At 38.8% G+C, this 26,843-nt stretch overlaps 1 protein-coding gene across 1 annotated transcript in view; it reads left to right on the top strand.

Moving 5' to 3' along the window:
* LOC122812080 (gamma-aminobutyric acid type B receptor subunit 1-like) overlaps window positions 1–26,843 on the top strand; it is a 4,315,174-nt gene that overhangs the window by 1,535,464 nt on the left and 2,752,867 nt on the right. The window contains exon 4 of the mRNA XM_044084348.1: window positions 2,786–2,882. Within this exon, the coding sequence (XP_043940283.1) occupies window positions 2,786–2,882 (97 nt within the window). The remainder of the gene's footprint in view (window positions 1–2,785; window positions 2,883–26,843) is intronic.

Below are 26,843 nucleotides of genomic sequence, written 5' to 3'. Positions count from 1 at the left end.
CCTTCTCCTTGTTCAGCCTGGTGAGCGGGACGTCAGTGCGCCTGATGATAGAGTCACCTATTACAAGGTGTGTTGTTTATCCGTAAGGGCTGTGACTGTTCGGCACACTGGCTTTGTGAGCTATGTGTTGCACGTGTTTTGTTTTGGGGTAGCGGTTGCTTGGGTGTCTGCTTTGGAGGTCTCTGCTGCTTAGGCAGATTTTTATTTAGAGCCTCCAAGTATGTTTTTGTGTGTTTATGTGTTTGGTTTGCTGTCGTGGTAGGTCTATGTGAGACTGGAATCATAGTGAGTGTGGTTTCCTTCTCCCCCTGACTGGTTACGCCAGTACTGAGTTGAGAGAGCTTAGCCTCCAGTTTGGCTATATGGTTTCATCTCTCACATGTGTTGGAATTTGTTGGGAGGAGAAGAGGGTTGTCTGTGTACATGAGGCAGTTGTAACATTGCCTCAAGATTCCTAGATTCACCAGCTGGACTGGAGAGGAGATTGACAACTGACCTTTGGACATGCTAGAATAGTATTGGGAATTCCTTTATAATTGAAAAAAAGGGCCAATGGGGAACAAGGTACTCAAGGGGAGTTTGTGAGGGTGCAGTGCTTTTAATTTTTTAGTGCTGACTTATATAATTGCTTTAGTGAGCAAGTGCCAGGTGACTTAAATGCAATGTGTTACAGGTAACTTAAATGCAAAAATGACAAACAGTAACTTTCATTCAAGTGAAACAAGGAAATAAGTACAGTAAGCAATGCAGATATCACTAGGGATCCACAGAAGCGCTGAAAAGCCGCTTTTTAGGTGGAATTAGCGTTTCAGGGAAATAACAAGCATACAAACAAAGCTAGATTCAGCAGGCCTGGATCTAGTCTATGCTACAGCAAACAAGGTGTATCAATTTCAGTAAGAAACAGTTCAAATATGCAGGCACAATAAGCCTTTAACCAGAAATTCCCAGCTCAGAAGGGCAGAGTCCAGCCTCTCCTCCCACAAGAGTGCAGACCACGAACCTTCTTAATGTAAAATAACTGGCCTGAAGCCCAAGTACTTAAACCAGAACTAATACACTTTTAGAATAACAGACACTGAGCCCTCAATCAGCAGTTCCCAACTTAGAAGGATGTAAGCTACCTGTCCTGCCACCGCAGTGCAGGCCACAAACCTTCCTAATGTAAAACAACTGGTCTGAAGCCCAAGTGCTTAATCCAAAAGACTTAGAATTATAGCTACACTTTAATCAAGTTACTACCAAGCAGTAATAAATACAAGTGAATACTTTAAAGAATGCCTGGATTAGTGCTCAAGTTATACAAACAAAGCTAGATTAAGCAGGCCTGGATCTAGTCTATGCTACAGCAAACAAGGTGTACCAATTTCAGTAAGAAGCAGTTCAAAAAGTAGATGCAAGAAAAGCAGATGTAGTAGTCCATGAAAAGAAGACAAAAGTAGCATTCATCACTGAAACTGCTGCACCTAGTGACTACAGTGTTTTACGTACAGAGAGACACAAAGTCATAAAATACCAGGACTTGCAGGCAGAAACAAGGGCATTGTGGAAGAAGGACACCCAGACAGTTCTATTAGTAGTAGGAGCAAATGGGTCTTTTAAAAAAAGAATTTGCAATCATACTTGGATATGTTACTGATACATGTATCTACGTACAAATTCTAGAAGGAGTCATTACTGGGCACATTGTGAGTGCTGAGAAGAGCACTTTTGGCTAACATCAAAGACTGAAACAATACTAATTTCATGAACTTTAATTAAACTTTGACTAAGGAATGGACTCCATTCCTGTCATGGTATTAGAAACCAAAAAGATTTGGAGAAATTAAAAAGGATAATGTATATATAGGGCAATAAGCCACACCATGGGGCTCATAGTTGCCAACTTAAGTGGAAGCAGAGTGAGCCTTACAGGTAGCACAGCAATTATTATGATTTAACAGTTATAGCAAAGCTGAAGAATTTGCTTGTTGACCATATTGCCAATAAATATGTATGCCACGATTCAGGTCCATAGATTGAGAAACCATTCTGTCTGAAACTGAGATCATCTTATGATATCTATAGAATAAAATCTCTACATAATAAGGATCTTATTTTTTTCTGAGATTTCAAGTACAGAAATCTTGATCAATGAGCTACAGCTTGCTTCATGAATTAAGTTGGATACTGACATGAGCAACATGCAAATTCATCAAGATTTTTTTTCTTTTTTGCTGTAGCATACAGTGGTGGTGTTGCTTTCCTAAATTAGTTGTTGATTGCAATGTATAGTTAAGGGAAGTTTGCAGTTGCTTAGTGTTTCCTAGATAGGTAGACTTTGAAAGTAATGAATTGTAGCACGCAGTTATGGGAATTTGCAGTCCTTCATAAGAGATATTTTTATTTCTTTTGTTAGAACATTACCTAGTAGCAGGAACGGAGCACTGGCCATTTCTTATGCAAAGTTAAATCAATATGCTTAGAAAGTATGAGGAATTTGTCTAGTCGCACGCTTAAGCATTTAGTTTGGGCTAACATCATAGCAGATGAAACAAATATTTGGGACTGTTTTCATTTTGATATTCAACCTGAAAAAAAAACCTAACAAGCTAGTTCATCAAGCCATGGGTATATAATTTATAATCTGTGAAATACTGCTATAATTTGGAAATTCTAGTGTGTGTATTTAATTGTGAATGTGTGAGTACATAACAATGTTTTGTGTATGTATGTATGTACTGTGTAATTTAAGATGGTGTGCCATTGCTTGTATAATAAATTGCAATGTTTCATTTTCTTGTAGACAGCAAGGAAGAAGATGAATGAAAACGTTGCTGTCTTCCTCTTGCTAATCCTACCCAACAGTATCCAATTTCAAATCTTTAAGACCAACACAACAGGTATGTCACTAGATATGAGTTAGCATAAACTGTAAGGTGGGAACTAGTCAAACTGAGGAGAGAACATTCATTCCAAATCACAACAAAAATGTCTGAATATGCTGAACTCTTGTAAGAGGAGGACTTAATTACATTGATAAGAATCTGATCTGAAAGTCCACCAGAGAATGGTTTGAAGTGTGTAAATGTAGGGAAATTGCAAGAAGGGTTCCACAAAGGTTATTCTTGGAGACTGTCCCAGTTATTATATTGAGTGGTGACTGGTGACATTGCAAAATACTTAGAAGCAACGATAGTGAGAACGTTTTTTTTTTTTTTTGCAGCATGATGAATGAGCTGCACATCTCAGTGCAGATTAAGGCATAGTAGTATAAATTTTCTCTCATATTTAATCATGATCTTAAATGTATTGATATTCTTCATAACATTAGACCTGCTTAAGGGTACACACATTGTTCTTCAGCTGAACTAAGTCATTGCAAAGATTGTGCTACCTGTATGCAAGTGTAGTATTTAAATGTATTTGATTCTGAAAAATGAGAATGTTCACCTGTTTTTGACAGTCTGCTATGATTTTAAAGCTTAGAAATTAAGAGTAATGAAATACATTTCAAAGAAAAATAGAAAGGCCTTTGTGGTGGTCACTGTTACAACAGTCCCACAACTGAGTAGTACAAGTTACTGCTCAGTAAGAAAAATTCCACTGTGGAGCAAGTCCATGAGATTGGGTTGAACTGGAAAAGGAAGGGTATATTAGGTCCCTCATGCATGACCAATCAAAGATACTGATAGAAGCCAAACCGACTGTCTGAGTGTATCTGACAACACTGCTACCCCGTGTGTAAATGACCCGTTTCCATTATTATCCCATTTTTTCTCCTTTTGTCCCATCATCAAACTTGTCTGTAATCAACACTGAACAACTTCTTTGGATAGTTTGTTTCAAAATTCTACTTCCATCTTTGTGAGATATTTCTTTAGGTCCTCCTTAAATCATTCCATTTCCCACATATACTCTTGTCTTCTTGATCATCCATTTCCATAAAATCCACCCTACTTATTTCTGATATTCATAAACAATGATATTGTATCCCCTGTAATGCTTTACTGGCCAAGATTCTCCTAAAAGATCAGCTCCTGTATATAGTTTATCAGTCTTGTTAACTCTAGACTGTATGTTTTCTTCTAACCTAATTTCTTTACTTGTGTGTGATAAACAAAGGTAGATATAGTACTCTAAATGTGACTTAAACATTGACCTGTGCAGGGATGGATAACTTCAATATCTCTGGGATCTGATCACAGAAATATAAAATTCAGCCTGAGATGGCTTCAGCATTACTATTTCATACTTCTTGATTCAGTTTAGAAGTTAATACGGACCACAGATCCTTCTTGTATTTCCTTCCTCAGTTAACTCCTACAATTAGTTATCATGTCCATGAAGCCTGCTTGTCAAAGTGCATCATGCTACACCAACCTGCATGAGTTTACACTTTTTGTCATTAACTATCCTACTGCCTATCCTCAAAACTGCACCAAGTTGTAATAATCACTGGTGCCGCTATAATCTCTAGCATAGCATAATGTTGTGCCAGTCCCCTTCAGTAAACACCCATCACACCAAATGACATTTGATGACCTTTATTAAACTTCCATAAACATAACTTTATTGTCCAATATTTTAATTTATTAATCACAGCATAAACATCCATATAAGTGTTAACTGGGGCAGAGTGACCTCACTCACCCTGACCAATTACAGCATAAATATCCATATAACTCTTAACTAGGGTAGCATGACACTCACCCTAATCAATCACAGCATAAACATCCATATAACTCTTAACTAGGGTAGCATGACCTCACTCACCCTAACCAATCACAGCATAAACATCCATATAACTCTTAACTAGGGTAGCATGACCTCACTCACCCTAACCAATCACAGCATAAACATCCATATAACTCTTAACTAGGGTAGCATGACCTCACTCACCCTAACCAATCACAGCATAAACATCCATATAACTCTTAACTAGGGTAGCATGACCTCACTCACCCTAACCAATCACAGCATAAACATCCATATAACTCTTAACTAGGGTAGCATGACCTCACTCACCCTAACCAATCACAGCATAAGCATCCATATAACTCTTAACTAGGGTAGCATGACCTCACTCACCCTAACCAATCACAGCATAAACATCCATATAACTCTTAACTAGGGTAGCATGACCTCACTCACCCTAACCAATCACAGCATAAACATCCATATAACTCGTAACTAGGGCAGCATGACCTCACTCACCCTAACCAATCACAGCATAAACATCCATATAACTCTTAACTAGGGTAGCATGACACTCACCCTAACCAATCACAGCATAAACATCCATATAACTCTTAACTAGAGCAGCATGACCTCACTCACCCTAACCAATCACAGCATAAACATCCATATAACTCTTAACTAGGGCAGCATGACCTCACTCACCCTAACCAATCACAGCATAAACAGCCATATAACTCTTAACTAGGGCAGCATGGCCTCACTCACCCTAACCAATCACAGCATAAACATCCATATAACTCTTAACTAGGGTAGCATGACACTCACCCTACCCAAATAAGCAACATCCTTACTCCTGCTCTCTTATTTTACTTATCAAGCAGCGTCCCATTGCTCACTCGCTTATTTTACATATCACACAGCATCCCATCACTCACTTTCATTTCCCACTTACTGAATTGAACATCCAACCAAATAAGCAGCACCCTTACCTCCACTTGCTTACTTTTACTTATCAAGCAATGTCCAACTGCTCACTCCCATTTCCCAACTCCTGAAATGAAAATCCAACACCAGAGGAGGCACAGAAGAGGGACAAGCCTGCCCCTCTTCTCTGCCCATCAGCCTGACCAGGCTACTACCCCCTCCTTCATACTAAATATTTCCAAGAAGACCTTCCCAAATAAATCTAACTGTACCTTAAAAAGGTTGAACTAAACATCATTTGGTGTACTCCATCCTGCCTGAACCAAACTGGATCCCTGTCATCAATATCCCAAAGCCCTATCATATAAATACCCAAAGCAACTAGTTGCCTAAGCAGCTGAAATTAAACAGATGATCCCTCTCTAATGCCAAAGTGATACCCATACCCTTGTAAAACCTCTATAAATCAAACCTATCCTCACTTATTCTAACTACCAATGATAGCTCTGTAATTATCCCCAGGTCATTACCTGCCAAATGTACCACCAAAACACTAAAAAGCCCAACGCCATCCAAAACAAAGCAATCCCAACTGCATGCCATCCTGCCTAATTGCAGCATCCTTTTGCCACCCAAAAGATATAATAATGACCAAAATGAGATTTTCTTTTCAAACAGATAAATTTAATAATATGAACACAATACTCACTATTACAAAGCAAAACATCCAATGACCAACATAGCATTCGCTGACCAATGCACCACCCTCACAGTGAATTCAGTATGTCAATAAAGGCTGTACCCCCCCCCCTCAGATTGTAACCCCCATGAACCTCCATCTACCAATGCCAACCCTCACAACAAAAATTTCTTGTCAATAACCATAGTCTGTCAGTTTTCACACTATCAAACCTACCCCGACCCTTCAAACATATGTCCCACCATCCAAGATTTAGTAAAGTCACATAATCCTGTCACCTGCATAACTATACTAATCAGAGCTAAATCCATCTTGACCAGCTGAACTGCCTTACTTTGTTCCTAAACCGAAGTAATAACATCCCTCCTTCAAATGTCCTTCCATCCTGTACAGCTCTTCTCCAAACATTCCATCCTGACAAACAAAAAGCCAAAACCATTCCCCCCAAAGTATGCAAAATTCAGGATCCCAATAGGCTCCCTGACATACTTAATCTAGCTTTGTCGCAAAACTTCACCCTGCAAAAAAAAAATATTTTTTTTACCTTCACATCTTTTAAATCAAACAAATCAGTGGCCTGAACCCAATAGCAACCACTGAAACAATGCCTTTCTTGGACCTTCAGACTTCTACTTAAACAATGAAAACCAATTCCTCATACATCCCCACACACACGCATACCTTGCAATGCTCTGTCAAACCCTTCACCTAGTCTTAAAGTCCCCCCTGCTGCTACTGCAAACTCAATGAAGAACAGTGCTAACTCCCAAAGTAGCACAGCCCACTGAGTAACCTATCTGCATAGCCTTGCCATAGGAAAACTCAACCCACTTACCATTCCCACAAAATGCGACCCAACCTCACATTGTTATGACTCCACCCCACCTGTGGTCAACCACAAACCTGCTTCACCCTGCCCTTGACATATCTCATCCTCATCTGTCCCCTCCCCATGCTACTCCCAAACCGCACCAACTCTTGAGCACCTAATAAAATAGGAATACCTGCAACCTCATTTTGCATCACTCCAGTGGCAAGAACATCCACCCCAGCAGAATCCATCATATTTCAAATCCACTTATTTCAGGCCACCAACTGATGCCCCCTCTGCGCTTCCCTATTTGCAAAAGAAAAGAAAACTGTAAACCCTCTGCACACACATAAAAACTTCTTAATAACATTTGGTGCTGCTAAAGGCCTACCTTGTTCATCAACTACACAGCCACTGCCCCTAACCTCAATAACCTGGCCCCACTGTATCCCCCATCAAATCCTTTTCCAGCCAGAGAACATACTGCAGCAAACGCTGCTTATAGGTTCATAGATTAGTACTAAGCTAACTGCCTTGTGAGCCTTTTTAAGCCTAGCCAATTATCCCTTGTTAGACTCAAACCCTGCACCTTGTGTTTGTAAGGCAAGCACCTTAGCCATTAGGCCACCCTCCCAACTTATACCACCAAGCACAATAACTGAACATATGTGTTTAAGTGACACCTATGAAAACGCAGAATGTAAAGTGAACTACCAATTTGAGTATATTACAAGTAAACACTGCATATTAGGATAATTTACATATCAAAATACCTGGTTCATCTCGTGATTTTTATACAAGAACCTATACAGCACTATATGGGCCAAGTTAACTTCAGACAGTCTTGGAAACATTTCTGTAAGCAAGCACTACAAGAACAGCCCCATGCAATCATTCATACCCAAATTAAAAATTTAAACAAAACTACATATTCGTCTGTTAGAAAGTGCGACCTTGGCAGCTTCTCCCATGTGCTTGTTTTGTTCTACAAGTGGCTGTAACAGCAACATGTACACCGCAATGAAACTTAAGATGCTTAACAGAGAGTAAAACACCTCCATAACATACTCATACCTCTCAAGTGAACCTCATCTCAAGGAACGTTCCTCATTTGGGGTCATAAAAGTTCATGTTCCTCAAAATTCCACATCAAAGAAGGGTTCCTATTACATGATCGTAGATGCATTCTGTCGAATGCGTCTTGATGGAACCTAAAAGAACAAAAAGGCAAAATAGCGAAGTGGCTTTTAAGTGAATTCTTTCCCTAGGAAAGAATTTGCTTGGCCGCTTCCGTTACTTTGCCATTTTCGGCACTGTAGTGTGATCTTGGAGTTGGTATATGTTTTTTTTTTTTTGTTTTGTTTTGGAACAGTGATTTTTTTTCCCTTGGAAAAAAATTGCTGTTCTGAGGTTTCGACATTGTAAGCTTTTGCTTACATGGGGTTGATTAATCCTTGTTCACTTTTAACCGTGCAATGATGTAATATAGACCCTAAAAAAAGGCCATCCCCATGCTCCATGTTAGCAGTTTAACTGATATCAGTGATAAACATAGCTGAATCATTATTGCATTAAAAGGCCTATTCTATAAATAAAATGTTCACATTTCTACCATCCTATGAGCTTCCTAATTAAAGCTGTTAGTGAGCCATTAGAAAATGTTCCAGGTTTTAACCATTTGTACCACATTGTAAATGGCAGAATTCTTCATCTTGGAGATGAAAGAAAGACAATAAACAGGATAAAGAAAAATTAAACCACTCCATACTTCTACCAATACAGCAGATTACAGAGCCTGTGATGGCATCTGTATTAAAGAGAAGGCTTTAACATAACCTCCCATATCATTACCAAACTAGAGTAATATATGAGAAGCATGCATGTAGTAGCGACACTCACCACCACATAAAAGCCACTATCTTCCCTCAACCACTCATTCTCACAAGAGGCAAACACACGCAGACCCGTCAACACATTATCACTATGCCCGCCCCCCCCTTAAATATCTACATTAAGCTACTTGTCATATCTGGGAACTCAAAATTTGAGAACTCTCACAAGTGTAAAGCACAGCCTAAAGTATGAGATAAAATCTGTCCATTCTGCCCCATCTGGGCAGAAGCAATGTCCTCTTACTGCAAATCTCAGTAAAAGTGTTTGCCAGCCATACCTGTCAACCTCCCAGAACAAAATATCTGGTGAAAGCTATAAATAAAGTGGGACAAAGGCCCAAACTACAGAAAAAAATGGAAATATTATTCTTACAAATTTAATGTTATGAACAATGGACCAAAATAAGGCCAAACCTGGACATTCTGCACATACCCCACATCCTATGAAGCAAATATCAAACAGCAAATAGCTAACCTCAAAGGAAGATGATGTGTAGCATATGGCCATCCATGTCCCTAACCCAGTCGTCCAAACTATCCACCTCCACAATCCGGACATTCTGCGAAAATCTGTACCAAGGTACAGCACTTCTTCGGAACACCCCCCACCCACTAACCATCAGCGCAGGCAAACTACCCTCACTCCAGGCTCCAAACTTAAGAGTACCTTCACATGAGGAATGTACGAGCATAATTTAGATATCCTAGAATCTTCCCAGTTGAAGTTGTTAGTAAGCCATTAATATGTGTTCCACCTTTTGCCCATTTGCTCCACATTATGAGGGCTGGTGTTTCTCATGTTGGGGATGAAAAATTGAAAGCTGTCTGAAACTCTGATGCCTGTCAGTTATCTTCTACAATTGATGGGGGGTGGGCAAAGACCTAAAAATAGGAACAGATTTTAAATGTTTTCCTATAAACTTAAAAAGTTGCACCGACATGAATTTCTAAGGGTATGAAATCTGAAACCGGAATCACTGTCATTACCATACCTCACAACCTCTTAGACCAAGAAATCTGGACAAAGCAATTAACAAAAGTGTGTCAAAGGCCCAAAAATAGAGACAGATGTTATATATTGCTCTTACAAACTTAGAAAGTCGATAGCATAACAGGTTTTTCATTAACATGAATTTCTGAAGGGTATGAAGTCTGAAATTCAATTGTCTGTCATTATTTTCTAACTTCAGTCTTCAATGATTTGCCAATAATTTGCCAATAATTTGCCAGTGAACCACAATTTTATGAAAAAATGGACCAAAAATATGAAGCAAAGTCTGGACATTCTGGGAAAATCTGTACAGCTGAGAGGTACGACTCATTACCCTCCGATGTCAACCCCGAATTATTTACCAACTAGTTCCAGCAAACCACATCTCTCAACCCTTCAGAGCATGAAATCCAGACAAAACCTGAAACAGGGGAGCAAAAAGCCAAACTAGGGATACATCTCAAACATTGATCTGATAAATTAGTAAGCTGCCAAAGGAACCGGAGCTGAAACATGCATTCTCTTATTACACGGAGACTTAAACTCAAATGCACGACTGGAGAAATACATGACCTGACTTCATAACCTCATTCCTAGGACACACCCCCCACAGCTCTACACAAACAAAAACAAGACAAAAAAAAAAGACAAAGCCCGACAAATTGGGGGACAAAGGCTCAACAATAGACAGATTCCCTTCATTGCTCTCAAATTAGAAAGTAACAAGAATAACAGAAACTACAGTGCATTCTCGCTCCCCCTGAATTATGTCATTAAATAGTGTCTGTGACCCTAATTTTGTTGCCAGACCACCACGGGTTTTATGAGGAGCAGAGGCCAACCCTGGACTATCTAAAATTCTGAACAGGTTAGCGTTACTCATACTTGCTGCCACCCTCACAGAAGAACATCTTCACCTGTAGTGCTGTGCGATCCACTGCCATTACTCGCCATAACGAAAAGTGGTACAAAAGACTAATGTAGTGACAATTAGTGAAATGCTTATACCAAATGAGCAAGAAGATGGAATAACTGGTTTTGCATTGCCATGAATTTTATGAAGGATCTGTAGTCTGAAACTCAAATGTTTGCCATTATTATTTATTATTATTTTTTTTAACTGCAGCCTAAGACTTGCCACTCATTTACCAAAAAAGCACAGTTTTATGAAGTTAGACCAAAATATGTGGAATACAACAAGCATTCACCCAGAATGATTTAGCACCATGTTAACCACCTTAAGCATTACACCAACCCCTTTGCCAGTACATGGTGTGAAAATCTGAACTGCTGAGAGGCAAGTTACCTCCACCTGTGATCGCTGTACCACTCATGTGCAGGCAGCACCTGTTAACAAAGTAACTGCTGGCCCATGAAAAGGCCTTTGTGGTTTAGCTAGAACCACAATAGCACAGAAAATGCTATGAAATCCTACCACCACTAAAAATTAGTTTGCCAAGAAAGGGGGCCAGAAACCAAATATTGCACTGCATACTAGAGGAATAAAGACCTACCATGCCCCTATCATCCAGCTTACTGACGAACCTCTTTAGAACGTGTAAGTCAATTACTACCTAGCCACCCTCATTAATCCATACTGCTTCCTCATTTCCTTTCTTATTTCCCCCTTTATTTTAGAAATCTGTATTAGTCCATATTATTATTACTATTAGTATTATTATTTTATTTATTATTTTTTTAAATACAGAGCTCCTCCCAGAATAAAACTACCAAATTACCCACTCCACCACCTGAAGTACTCAACCCCCCATACTTTAATCCTCAACAAGCAACTAGCAGAGCAGAGTTTAAAAAAAAAAACAAAGAGCCTTTACTACCAAACAACACCCACCTCTTACACACACACAATTATTAATCCAAGGCCTACATGATTCTGGAGTACCAACAGGTTGTCTTGAGTGTAAGCCTGCACTGTAGCAAGTTCATGCCAAAATGTGATTTCTTACCCAGTTACCCTCACACAAATCCCATTAAGCATCTCCCTACACTTATTTCCTCTGAATCATCCTACATTCCCATTAAACTCTTTCACCCCCCCCCCCGAACTAGCTTTCTTCTCCTACCTTCTCAGTCCCATTACTATTTCTACCTAACCCCCACTTGAAGATGTCCATGGACAAATTGGTTTGTTATCAAACCTCATTTGTTAGTGTGGACATCTTGCTTTACAACCAAGTGGATTATCTGATGCAAATATGCTAAACTGATCACATCAAGTACCTGTACACTGCAGTGCATAACTGATTTTTCTCTCAGTAGTTCCCACCTAACAGTTATCCTCTGCATTTGCTGAGTTAGGGTTGCCACCTTTTCAAATACCCAAAGTGGGACAATCGTGCTACAAACATCAGATTTTGCATGCCAAAACATACCCACGGCCAATACAAGGGGACAGAACTTCACTTTTTTGCCTAAATAAAAGGTTATTCTTATAGCATTTTAGTTGCTTATTCTGTTTCTTATAACAGTTAGGTGTTTCAGATACAGAATAACTGTTTTATGCAACTATTACATAAAATATAGGAAATAATTTTGCCCTAATATCTCAGGACATTTGCTATTTTTGCATTTTTTTTTGCAGGACACAACTGCCCAAAGAGGGACTATCCCTCGCAAAGTGGGACAGGTAGTAACCCTATGCTGAGTTGGTTGGTTAGTTAGTCAGTCAGTCAGTCAGTCAGTCAGTCATTTAGTTAGTTAGTTAGTTAGTTAGTTAGTTAGTTAGTTAGTTAGTTAGTTAGTTAGTTAGTTAGTTAGTATCACCTGACTGTGAACACCCCATGCTCTCTAATTTCCCAAGTATACATATTGGTTTACTGGGGTAGTGCACTAAGCAGTTCTGACCAATATCAGGTTCAGCCTTAGTAACCTCCAGTTAACCTCCATTAAAGCAAAATGTTAATGGTTATTACTGAAATCAGGGTGTATCATATTCTCAAATGCCATTTTCTGCTTCAATGATGACAAGTCATAGAACTGGAAAATTATGGACTAGCAAATTCTACTTTATGACACCTTGCTTTTAGCTATTTGCCAGATCATTTGCATTTTAGAAACTCCACTTGCCCATCCATCAGAATTTTTTACATAAACTCACTTGCATTGTCTGATTTTTAGAGCCTTGTTTGTCCAAAGGAACCTGTCCTGATAATCACCAATACTGTGGAAAATATCTAGTTTCTCTAAGTTGAGCCTACACAATTCTGGCAGGGGGCTCTTGCCTGTTTTCTCCTTAGTCACATACATACCTCTCAACTTCTCAGAGCAAAAAATCTGGACAAAGCCATAAATAAAAGTTGGGGCAAAGCTCCAAAAATAGGGACAATTTTTAAATATCGCTCTTACAAACTTAGAAAGTTGATAGAATAACAGGTTTTCCATTAGCATGAATTTTCTAAAGGGTATAAAGTCTGAAACTCAAATGTCTCTCATTATTTTCTAAGTTCAGCCTTGAATTATTCGCCACTACTTTGCCAGAAAACCACAATTTTATGAAAAAAGGACAAAAAATATGAGGCAAAAATCGGGACATTTTGCGAAAATCTGTACAGTTGAGAGGTATGGTCACATGTCCTCTTCTCTAAGTCTCATACTTAGCTGGTGCACCTACTATCCTATAAGTCTTCCTCACAGCTCTTGTGTAAACAGAGATTCAAAGATGACACTGTATTACAGCCTGAGATCGTTAGAATTTCTGATTGTCATCCTTCCTCTTTCCGTTAAAGGAGTGTGGTATTGAATGGTGGTTTATTTTGCAGTGTAGTATTGAATCATGCTATGTTTTTCAATGTATCATTCCAGCCCTTCCCCAACACATACACACTTTTATTTTATCTGTATCGCCTGTATACCTTCCTTCAGCACACTTTTTACCTTTCTCTTTATAAAGGCAGTGGTTTCTTCTTTTGAGCTTTACTGTCTCCTGTTAATGGATTGCATTCATTTACTGTAATTCATAGGTTCATAGGTTCATCGGTTTATACTAGGCTATCTGCCCTAAGGCATTTATAAGCCTAGCCCAAAGTTTTGTGGCTTACGCCACCCCTTATGTTAAAAAATATTGTGCCCATTAGTTTGTTTTGCCTCTGTCCAGCAGTGACACAGAGATGATTCCCGGGGTAAACCTACGATCTCCCATCCACCGGTCAAGATTTCTCTTGAACAGAGCCAGTGAGGTGCTCTGCCTCACATGGACCGGGATTTTATTCCACAGCATAGGGAGTCTCTGAGTGACAAATCTATCCCTCCAGCATGTCTTATTTATATCCGTGCTAAGGTTTAAGTCGCTTGCTCTAGTGGATCTGGTAGATTTGGACTTTTTGAGGTGCAGCATGTCCATTAATTCTGGGTTGGACATGGCCTTGTATGTCAGGCACAGGTCACCTCTGAGCAGGCGGTATGCGACTGAATAGAGCTGGAGTTTCTTCAGTCTGGCAGCATATGACAGATTTTGGAATCCCTTTATCCTTTTGGTGAGGAACTTTTGGGGTCTCTCCAATTGCTGCAGGTGTCGGGTGAGATACATCCCGAATGGGGCATTGTACTCGATCATTGGTCTGATAAGTGAAGAGTACAGGGGAACAATGACCTCACTTGATCTGGATGTAAATCCCTTCATGATCAGGTGGGCAATGTCACTTTAGCAATGTGAGTGTCAAAGAAAGGCCACTGTCAACCTGGGTCCCCAGGTCCCTGATAACCTCTTCTGTGCTTAGTGGATTGCCACCTATATGGTAGCTTGGGGTTACCTTGTTTTTCCCGAAGGGTATGACTATACATTTTTGGCATTTAACTTCAGGCCATGGCTCTGGCACCAGCTATCAGTTTCCGTGAGACCCCTCTGAAGGATATCTGTGTCCGATGTACTTTCCACTATGGCGCCCAGTTTGCAGTCATCTGCAAACTTTGTCAGCCATAGTCCTCCTATGTTTGCCTGTACTTCTGAGAAGTAGATGCCGAACAACAGGGGGCCAAGGACTAAGCCCTGTGGGACACCACTTGTGACGGCTTGGAGTCTGACATGGTGCCAGCAACTCTGACCCTGTGGGTTCTGTCCTTTAGCCAGTTTGCAACCCATCTTGTGACATATGGGTTTACATTTAAGCTGGTAAGTTTCTCTATAATACCTGAGTGGGGTATTGTGTCAAAGCTTTTGCAAGGTCAAGGTAGGCTGTATGGACTGCCTTTCCCTCATCAATGGCCTTGGTGACTGTTTCGAAGAAGTCGACCAAGTTCAAAAGGCATGATCTGTCCTTGACAAAGCCAAACTGGGTCGGGTCCAATGTCTGCAAGTCCCCTATGTCTTTGTTTATGAGTTCCATTATGATCCTCTCCATAGCTTTGCAGACCAGTCTTGTTAAGCTTATGGGGCGGTAATTACCAGGGTCCGTAGAGGCACCGCCTTTGTGGAGTGGGACCACAGTTGCCGTACGCCACTCCTTGGGCACGTATCCTGTGGTAAGGCTAAGATTAAACAGCTGCCTTATGTGCGGGTTTAGTTCCTCATTGAGTTCATGTAGCACACAGCCGGGGACACCATCCAGTCCCATTGATGCTGTGTTTTTAGCTTTAGAGAGAGCAGCTTTTACCTGCGCATTTGAGATGTCTGGGAGGCTACACTCCGCTGGGATAGTTTTCTCTCCTTTTGGGGGGGAGAGGGGGGTGAAGTTTGCACTGAACCTGTCCGCCAGTATGTTGGCAATGTCTGTGGGTTCAGTGATTTTTGTATGATTTTGGACTAATTCTGAGCATATCTGGGAGATTCCACCCACGTTTCTAACATAGCTGAAGAAGGCCTTATGATTGTCTTTTGAATCTATGGCAATTTTTTTCTCAAAGTTGGCCTTGGATGATTTTATGAGTGCTCGTATTTTTTTACTAATAATGATCAAGGGTGTCTTCTCTTTTATGGATTTTGCTCTATCATGTAACAGCTTTCTCCTCTTATTGTAAAGTTTGTTTATGGCTGGGGTCCACCAGACTGGACGTTTGCCCTTGGTGGAAAGAGTCTTGGTTTTATTAGGGATTGCCTGATCCATGCAGTCCTGGAGGTGTTCATAGAAGGCATTTGTAAGGGCTTCCGCAGCTTGGGTTGTGGTTTCCAATGGCTCGGGGGCCTTGAAGGATACCACACCAGTCTTGAGTAGTGTGAAGTTTGCTTTAGAGAAGTTCTTCACTGTGGTCTTTTTTGTCATGTTAGGAGGGTCAGGTATATCTCACAGAAAATAATGCAGTTCTGGAACAAACTCCTCACTCAGCTATTGTAAATAAACTCACAAAACTGGCCATATATCCCTATGTCTTCAGATTAATACCCAATTGGCTCATGGACAGGACACGTGATTTAAGTGGGTGAATCCAGATCCAGCAAGAGGCCAGTTACTAGTAGTGTGCCACAGGGCTCAGTACTGGGACCACTTCTGTTTGGAATATACTTCTCTGAAGTCAAGGCAAATGTGGAAGGCCTCTGGATGACAAGGTCGGCTGATGGGTGCAAGCTGGGAGCAATGACTGAATCACCCAGTGATATAGATATCCTCCAGGAGGGTCAACATTAGACAAATACATGGTGCCAGAATCATGGCCAAAGACTAAATACAAAAAATGCATTATCACATCCTTTGGGAAGTCAGATACCTGAAAGAGTTCATCCCTGTTCATATTCAAGCTCAACTAATAGGACAGATGCAGCTCCTAAATACTTTATCCCATGCATGGGTCCCCTCAAATTATTTATAGTATGATCCCAGTTATTCTCATTAAGGGCTATATATAATTTTCAGCCATGGGATGGATAAGGCCAGTCTATAACCAAAAGGGATAGGTTATTTCTAGCACAAAAAGAGAAGTTGTTGATGCTTAAAATAGCCCACAGGGGCAGCTAGCCTAGTACTTACCTACAAACCTGTGTATGACTTATGCTGACAGCAACCCTGTGTAAACAGATGGAAATCAAGGCATGCAGTCTGCTGATTTATAAAGACAACATCTCTGACTTTAGGGGAAAGAAAGAGAGAGGTAGAGAGAGTGCATGTGTCTATAATATATATATTAAAAAGTAGCCAATGGAAATTGATACTAGGACTGCAATGAACTGTTTAACTTGTATAAAATTAGCCAAATACCTGATTGAATCCGAGAGGTTTGCCTCATCTGAACCTTGCATGTACAGAAACAGCAGGAACAGCTAAGTGCTGCACATCTGCTGCTCGCAAAGTCATAACAATATTTCTAGCTTGAGACATTGAATTATTTATAAAGAATATGCTCTTAGCTTTTATGCAGAATGTAGCACTATTTATGTTGCCAACAAGCAGCATTCCTTCAACAGTTTGCTATACAGGAAAAGCAACATATAAAGTTAAAGCGGCAATCCTTTTGCTCTTAAATTAACTCATGAAAAAATGTTGCATAAATATACTTTTTCAGCATTAGCCCTGTCAACAATCTGGCATAATTCTGTTTTTCAAGAGCTGAAAGTTGTTAAAAGTGACAGTAGAGTAGAAGACAATGGTGTGTTTTGCATTTAAAGGAGTGTATCACTGATAACTGCTATTAAAAAGTGACACTGAACCAGGATTAAAATAATTCATTTCTTCAAAGTATTTTGTTTTTAAGCTGAGGCCTTTTAAACACTGATTAGTAGGTGATGGTGTATACAATTTGCAAGTAATTAAGTCATTGTGAAAAGCTTCATGTGTTGTTCATTTTCATTCAAATCATTTCTGAAGAGGTGTCTAGCAGCATGAACACTCAACATTGTATTTTAATGATGTTTTCTTTTGTGTAACCTGCAGTTACATATTCATTTAGTTATTTATTCCAAATAAAACACACTCTCTAGAATGTAAGATAGCTTTTTGTTTATGGTGTTACTTGAAAATGGAGGATGATGTAAACTTTAGTTAGAGCTTCTGTAGCCCCTTTTCCTTAACCCCGGAACTAGACAGTCCCAAAAAGTTACACATAGAAAGGTTTCTTCTACTGTTCCATGCCTCTGTCTTTATTTCTGTTTCCCTTATCCCATTTTCACTGCCCTGAGTCCCAGACTGTTCTTCTTTTGTCAATACTTTTCTCATAATAACTAGTATGTGTTATTCCAAACCATCTCTCCCTCTGTAACCTGCCTATATTCTGTGATGAGCTACAATCATGAGCCACTGAAGTAGCCTAATGTGATTATCTTATTTGTAAAATATTTATTTTTGGTTGTTGTTTTCTTATTAATGTGCTTGTGGTTTCATATTAGTGCCTTTATTATGCTGTGGAAAAGCATTATTTTCATTGGGTCTTTAATAAAACATGATTGTTCCTGCAAATATGGTCTTTAAAGGGAAACTACAGATTTGGTCTCTATCTTCACCTGTATAGTTTTGTTATTCAAGAATGGTCATACCACTCCACCTTTCCCAAGTTCACTGCGTAACTTTCTCCATGCAATAACCTTTGAGCGTGGTGTGTTAAGAAGTAAGATATGGCAAAGTCTTCACTTACAAGGGGTTGTGGGGAAGCAACACCCCCTCCTCCATGATGCTACATAGCTGTGTGTTTAGATGAAATTGTGGTCACACATTTGGTCAAGAGCATCAAATGGTCTATGTCTGAATGTGTTGCCTCCACTGAATGCATACTGGCTTATCCCACATACACTCTACCAGCTAGAAATAGCCATTTTATATGTCACATCACACAGAATTTGGTTATTTATGTAATAAATCTTTTATGGGGAAGGTAAATGGTTTGCCTACATTGCTAGACAAAATTACTGTATTTGTATTATCTGCATTTTTAGCAGACACATAGGAAATTGTCAGCACCTCTACTGGCTATCTTTCCTTCATTAACTATACTAATCTATATAAAACATGTTGATGTTTTTGTCTGTTTTGAAACCAAATATAGAATATTTGCAAATGTATGTTCTGTGTTTCATCTTTAGTGACCTGAGTAAGAAATGTCTATTTTTTAAATTTCAAATTTAATGGAAATTGTTATAATACATTGAAATTAGTATGTGTCTCTGTTTAATGGGAGTTTCTGTTACTAGTAAAACCTGAGAGAGAAAGCTAGCTAAGTTTAAGAAATGTATAGGAATAGAAAAATACCATAAAAGAGAATGAGCCAATAACAGAATGTGAAAGGAGTTGTATAAGTTGAAAAAAAGAGCGTGAGGGAGATTTCTGATTAGTTCAGCACGTAGAGAAGCTATTTGAATTAGGGTGCTTTAGGGGAGCAGAGAATATGGAGTCTGAGGGACAATGATGTAACCTAAAGGTAGCACATGGGGGCGAGAGATGTTAATGGACTTGTTAATCAGGTTTGAAATGATGGAGTGGGGCTGGAGAGGAGGAGAGGAAGTAGGAATCTGACAGACAGTTATGGGATAGTAAAATAAGCTGCAGAAAGGTAGAAGGCAGGAGGAGTAGGACAGAAACTGCAAAATGGGATGAAGTAAAGAGAGCTGGCACAGAGTAAACTGGACTTGTGAGATGGTGGCTGCAGCCACAGAAAGAATGAGAGTGAGAGGATATACATGTGCTGTTAAAAATGCCGGCAGTTCATAATGTCAGCAGTGTAAACTGCAGTATTACAGTACAGATTGTTCAAAATGTAGACAGAGTTAGGTGGATCAACTTCAGGTTAGACTAAGGATTAGGTAATGGAATAGCTTTAGTACTGTGTGTGTGTGTGTGTGTGTGTGTGTGTGTGTGTGTGTGTGTGTGTGTGTGTGTGTGTGTGTGTGTGTGTGTGTATGTGTACATGCACATGCACGCATGCCTGTCTTGTATAGTCGTAGTGTTATGGAAAGTGTTTTTCTAAGGAATGATGCAGGTTGTATTAGTAAGGTGGTACTGGGAAGTAAAGCTCTGCGGTAGCATTGTCGCCTCACAGTAAGACGTTGTCCTGTTCGATTCTCAGCTAGAGCATCTTCTGTGTGTAGACATGCGTTAATGGGCGTACCTTCGTTGAAGGTTGTGCATCAGGGCTGACAACTCGGCACGTAAAAATCTGCTGCCAATCATTAGCGGACCGGAGTTCCGCTGTGGTGACCCCTAACTGGGAAAAGCCTAAAGATACAACAACAACAACAACCGGTAAGTAAAGCTGCTCCTGGAGCTTCAATATATGAGAATGTGGCTAAAATGATGGCCAACAAGCTTGGTGGATACGTACTGCAGTAAATGCTGGCATGGATGACCTGCCAGAATAGAATTCTGAGTTGCTCAGGTTTGCAGTACATCACAGTGGCACTTCTGCATATCCCCTTTTCTCAGAGGTAAAACGGTATTTAAATTAGTATATCTAAGTAGCAGAGGTGTATGCGGGGGGCTGGGGTGCTGCCACAAAAACATACAATGGCATTACAGTATGTTTTGAGATATATAGTATTTCCATAGTGATTATCCTTTATTTTTTTACATTTGCAGAACTTTAAATGGCAAACTTCACACTTCCAATAGAGACAACTTTTATGTTTATGTCATACTGGTTTAGTAATTTTTGCAGTCATCTTACAAAGTCATACTAACTTCATCATGCTTATCTTCACATTCAAATTCACATATCTGTTTTGTATCATCTTTTAACATTTGCTAATCTCATCAAAAATATATATTTTTGTCATCCTGCAGTATTCTAATAGCTGTTTGTTCAAACTGGCTTTGCCTTCTTTCCTAAGAGACGCATTAATTTTGTCCTTGCCTTAAATTACTGTGTGTACAGTTGGATCACATTCCTGCTCCATTATAAAGCCTCAGTTTGCTCCTAATTGAACTAAATAATGCATATTTCCAGCATATTACCAAAGAGTTAGTGCAGCTCCTTCTTAATGTAACCATATGCTGGCAGTTTCTTCGTCTGCATGGCTGTATTTCTGCAAGCATGGCTGTTCTCAAAAACTAACTAAACAGAATATTTAGTAGGTGTGTTGTTCATAGTCAGCTTTTCAGCAGTGCATGTTATACTACCAAGATAAGCAGAGTTGTGCTACTCAACAACACTAAGTCAGAGCTACGCATGCTCTGCATGGCACTGAATCGCATTAATAACAGCTTTATGAGGTTTAAGAATCATCTACCCGTGCAGTTTAAATAACTCTTCATGGTTGCCCCTTACCTACCTGTGCAGCTATGTAGCAAGAACATTTACATGCTAGGCACAAACACCCAGACACACACATAAACACCCCCAGATACCCCCAGACACACACACAAACACACACACACACACACACACACACACACACACACACACACACACACACACACACACACACACACACACAGACACACATCCATAAATATAAACACAAATGTCCCTTGCTGAATGACACAAACATGTTGTGGCATTGTGTCTTAAGTAACTGTTATGCAACAAGTATTCACTGCTGAGTTCTGCTGTATAAAGATCACTTTATTATCAGTTTAAACAATACAATAGAACTACAGGAAAACTAAATACAAGAAAATTAAATAATTGCAATAATAAGCATTTTAAATTATATTTTTGGTATATCTAGATGATAAATGCATCTCTGGTGGAATACATAATTTAAATTACTTTAATAGTTTGTATTTCTGATATGAGAATTACAGAGATACGTTGTTTCATGACTGAGTTAGTCTACCTGATTTATTCTTATTTATAAGATATTTTATTTAACTTATTTATCCTTTGTTGACCAGGTTAGTCCCACTAGGATAGTGGCCTCTTTTCAGGGGAGACTTGAGGGGGTGTTTCTATTACTGAAGGAAATTTGGCCATGGCATCAGGGAACTTCCCCTCCACTTTTTGATAGGTGGTGGTGCTCTTTTACATCCTTATGAGTTACCATTAGGTCAAGCATATGCGTTAACATCTTTCACTTATTAATTTATATGGTGTATATAGATAGATATATCTAGATGTGTGTATATATATATATATATATATATATATATATATATATATATATATATATATATATATATCTTGTACACACACACACACACACACACGCAAACAGTCATCAGGTACCATTCATACCCCTGTAGATATGCACACACACTGCTACATACACGTAAACAATCTCACACATCCCCCACCCCTACTTCACTGCTGAACTTTTCCATGGCTACGTGTAACATGGTCCCTCCTGTTGACTATAATGAGGGAACACAACATTTTGTCCATGTGAATTAACACAACTGGCCATGCTAATTTATGCAGCACAACAATTCTCATAATCACTCAGCATAGTAAGTCACTTTACACAGGAAATTCTGGGAAGAGCACATGGATCATTAGCATTAAATATTCTCCTAGACTGTCTCATTGGAATATAATGAGGTCATCTGGTCAGCCCACCAGTCATCTATTGGGCCTGTGTCTGAATTAGAAAGGGTTAGTGTATATGTTAGAGTGTAGGAGTCCTGCTAACCCTTTCTGAATTAGAGGATATGTCTTGAATATGACCCATCATGATTTATCAAGAAGTCACAGTCCTAGGAGGTGGTGAGGCACTTCTCATGCCTTGATAGCCAGCTCTCTCCAACTGTGTACACAGGCAGTCAGGCCCAGCAGGGGGATTTAATGTGCTAATACTTATATGGTTTGTGGTCTGCTGTAATGTTGAGTGACCAAGATACTGATGTACATTTTAATCATATTTCTAACCTTACGTGCAAATATAAAACCTGGATAAATTAATGATATCATCTGAAGGGCTTGAAGGAGTACTATCAGTGCAGCTTTTGAAATAATGTTTCATTGAGGTAGACTCTCTGTTCAAAAGTATGACTTCTCAATAACTAAGCATATTCTGAACTCCATTTCCACTCATACAGCTTATGGACAGAGTTCTTTAAAAAATGAGATCTAAAAAGCTGTATTGAATCACAATCATGACAAAGGGACAAGAACATAAGTTGTCACTAACAAAATCAATAACATTAACAGAATTTGAAATTATAGAATGTGAGCTAGTTGCAACATGTACGGAAAAGAGCTTTACTCAATACAATTAAAAATGCACTGGTATTTATTATTTATCATGTTACCAATTCTAAAACATTTGTTTTTATTAATTTAGATGTTAACCACTTTTCTCCAGTGTGAACGAGTTCATTTCCAATTTTAAAGGTAGTTGCTACTGCTGACATTTGTCAGCACAAATTAGTGAAGACATACTATTATTTTTAGTTCTGATTCATAATACCCAGAAGGCTGCATCTTCTAATTGGGGCATTAACTTACCTCTTGTCCATGCAGCTGAAAGATATGCTATAGCCTAAATATCCTTCTGCTAGAGTCATTCTGATATCATAATGTACTAATCTTAAATTCTGCACAAATATCTCTAACAGGAATCTGTCGCACTAGAGATACTTTCTTTTAAGTCCCCGGTAGAAGTGTCTTCAAATTTGAACAGTGTTCTATAGCATGAAAGCCAAAGCAGATAGAAAACCCAATATGCACCAACCATTAAGGCAGGCTGTATTTATTCATTTATTTGCTGATTCAACCATTCTTCCCAACTCCTTTTCAAAATTGCAGAATCAGATACAGATATTTCTGATCTTGTGTTATAAACATTTGAGTGTCTTATATTAATATTAAGTGTGGTTACAGCTAGTCTTTTTCTGACTGTTTGTGATCTATCATGTCCTACAGTCCCTTTTATTCTGCCCTTCAAGGGTTTGCACAACTGCAAGTATTGCCACTTCTTTTTGGACCCACTTTCATTTTCTACAGTGATTGTAGTTAGTGTTATCCCTTATATCTGTCCAGTAAATAATTTTAATCTTAGTCCAGTCTGGCCATTAAAGGTGCTTTCTCTCTGTTAATTCATGCCTATTACATCAGATACGTTCACATCAAATAAAACTGTAACGCACGGCATGCTTGGCTGGAACTTGTTTAAATAATGATTTTTCCATTCCTTCTTGGTTGAATGTTTTATTGGTATGTTTTTCTAATGGTTTTATATCAACCATTTTTGGCTAGAACTAAATCTGTTCTGATTGTCATCTGGCTGCTTGATTTTTCATTTAGTTGTTACCTTTGAGTTATTCAATAAATTGGGTACCCTTAAGTCTCCTCTTTTTTAAAAGAATAAAATTGCCTTACTGCTTAATCCCAGTATTTTCACATTATAAACAACATTTATCGTTCATCTTTTGTACTTTGGTAATATAAGATATCAAGTCAATAATGAGAAAATGTTGAGAGACAAAAGACATTTTTGAAGGATGACAATTTTTAACACTTGTATCTTTAGGTAGTTTAAGTATTTTCCAGCAGAATAGTTTATGACTTATATCTTTAACCTTTCTGTTACTTCATGTTTACAAGCTTGGTAACACTGACTGACATTCAAATTCCCAAACAAGAGCATTGTTGACACATTTGAATCTGGCATTAATCTTGTCTACTTTTAATTCTTCCTGACATAATTTATTTAGGGACATTGTTTTGCTCATTTGTACATAAACCAGAGATTTTAGAATCGCATACTGATTCCATAGGTTGTAACAGCAATACTTGGATATCAGATCCAATGGATGTCTTCATCCATTAACCAGGAGGGGATTGATGGAATGTATGAATAGCTCAGTGTCCTCCCAACGTTTTGAGGCGCTCAGCCAGTATTTCTGTGGTCAGAACAAATAATAATGGAGCAAGTAGATAGACTTGTTAGATTGTACACTGTAAATCAAAACACAGGGATACCAAGCCATTGGTTGTTACTTGTGCTTTATAGGGCTCCCTATTGAAATGTCAGCACTAGTGCCACTGAGTGCCAACAGATAAGGAAAAAAAGATAAAAGATTTCCAATCAAGGAAGCTAGCAAATCTCAAACATCACTCTTCACCTTTATACTTTTGTTTTTGTGCAAGACCTTCACACCCCACAAATATATATCAACTCCAAGATAGTCATACCTCAGAGGAAAATGTAATACCCTGGGAAATGGCCATCTCAGACTTGTTATATGTAAATCTGTTATGTTGGCCATTCAGTGTCCATGTTTTCAACTTGCTCTAGCAGGTCCTGATATTTCAAATGGTTACCCTTTAAAATAATTGTTATGCTATGTTTTATATTTCTTAATAAAACTGTCAGGAAAACAAAATGTAAGCATTGCATTCTGCATAAATGGTTACTCAACTGAGTTGAAGGTGCTTTTAAAACCAAGGAGAAGTACTGCTGTCACCTGTCTCTGGACAGACATGCACTGTCTTATAGGACTGGAGGCACTCTTCATCCTTTTGAAAAGCCCTGTTTATCACAGTTAAAATACATTTTGGATACTGTTTTCTAGCCTGTTTGCCAAAAAAGATGGCACATATTTTGTTGTCATAGACTGTTAATTAGTTAGGATAGTAATTGTTTGAGTTGATGAGATCTTTTCCTGCTTTTGAATAAGAGCAATTTGTACAATATTTAGTGTTTTAAGCAATTGTTTATTCTTCTTTATATATTTTAGTAAGACAGGTGCCATTTTTTTATTGTATTTAAAATCCTGCACTAAGCCCATTAGGTCCTGGAGCCTTAACCCCCCCCCCCACACACACACACACAAATGTGCACACATAAAAACCTCATTATGTCTATGGCACTGTACATTTCCAAAAGTGAGAGAGGTCTGTCTAGTACTTTTATCCACTTGTTTTAACCTAAGCAGAGAGACAGAGAGAGAGGAAGAAAGACTGTGTGATTAATATAAATACCCACTGACTTATTTTTGGTTCTTATTTATGAATGCCTCACATAACTCTTGAAATCTCCAAAATATAATGGGCCTGATTCTGTAAAGATTGTGGAATTCGGCACATTACACCAATATCAGAGCTAAAGTTGCAGATAATAATGTAATATGCAAATGTGCCACAGTGAACTCAAAATACCTTGGCACACAAAGGAGTATCTCAGTAGTAATGGCACACTAAACATACCAAGTAATCGGTAATTAATGAAAAATCACTGTCAAAGCACGATGTGCATTAACAAAGTTACAGAACGATTGTCGTAACTGAAGTATCCTTACAGTCTTACATACATATCTATAACAGAATCTCTCCAGTAAGCTGAAGGACAACTACTGAATATAACTCACTCCATTATTATAACAAAATGCTAACTATCCCAATGTAAGCTGTATGGCATTCGTAATACATATTTCCAGAAATCTGTCCAGTAACACTAGACACAACTATGGATGTATCTGTAATTGATTTATTAATAAAATATGTTTGATTGCAAGATACATGCCCTTTGTAATACATATCTTCAGCAGTCTGACCAATAAGCTTAGAGGCAACTACGAATGTATCCTTAAGTCATGTACTAATAAAATATGCTGGCTATCAGTTACAGATTCCAACAGAATCCATAACATTTTTAATAAAAACATTAATAATGGTGAAGGGCAATCATAGCCACATTGCAACAGCTAACATTAGCAAACAATGGGTACGGGACCTGTGTGCGGAACACAAGTAATGCACATCCAGGGGAAAGAGTGAGGTAGAAAAGAAGATGTGGGGTATGGGTGAAGAAAAGGGATACTCAAGAGGGATGTTTGGATATGAAAATCTGAGGTCAATACACATGCGTACACTAATAACATGTAAGAATAATTACAAAATTATAACATTATAGCTTAAATATATATTAGGTTGTGCACATGAATTTCAACAATGTACACTTGTTAACACACAAGTATAACAACAAGGATGTGTTGCACTGAAGCAGTAGCCAGAGACTTATGTGCAGATGTCATGCATCTGTGAAATGGCCATACACTTGGCACAGGTTCACCATGTCAAGACTGTAATACATGG

Source organism: Protopterus annectens, chromosome 9.part0 (genome assembly GCF_019279795.1).
Source record: "Protopterus annectens isolate FY-2018-M chromosome 9.part0, PAN1.0, whole genome shotgun sequence".
Classification (NCBI taxonomy): Eukaryota; Metazoa; Chordata; order Ceratodontiformes; family Protopteridae; genus Protopterus; species Protopterus annectens.
This window is presented reverse-complemented; position numbering and strand designations above follow the sequence as displayed.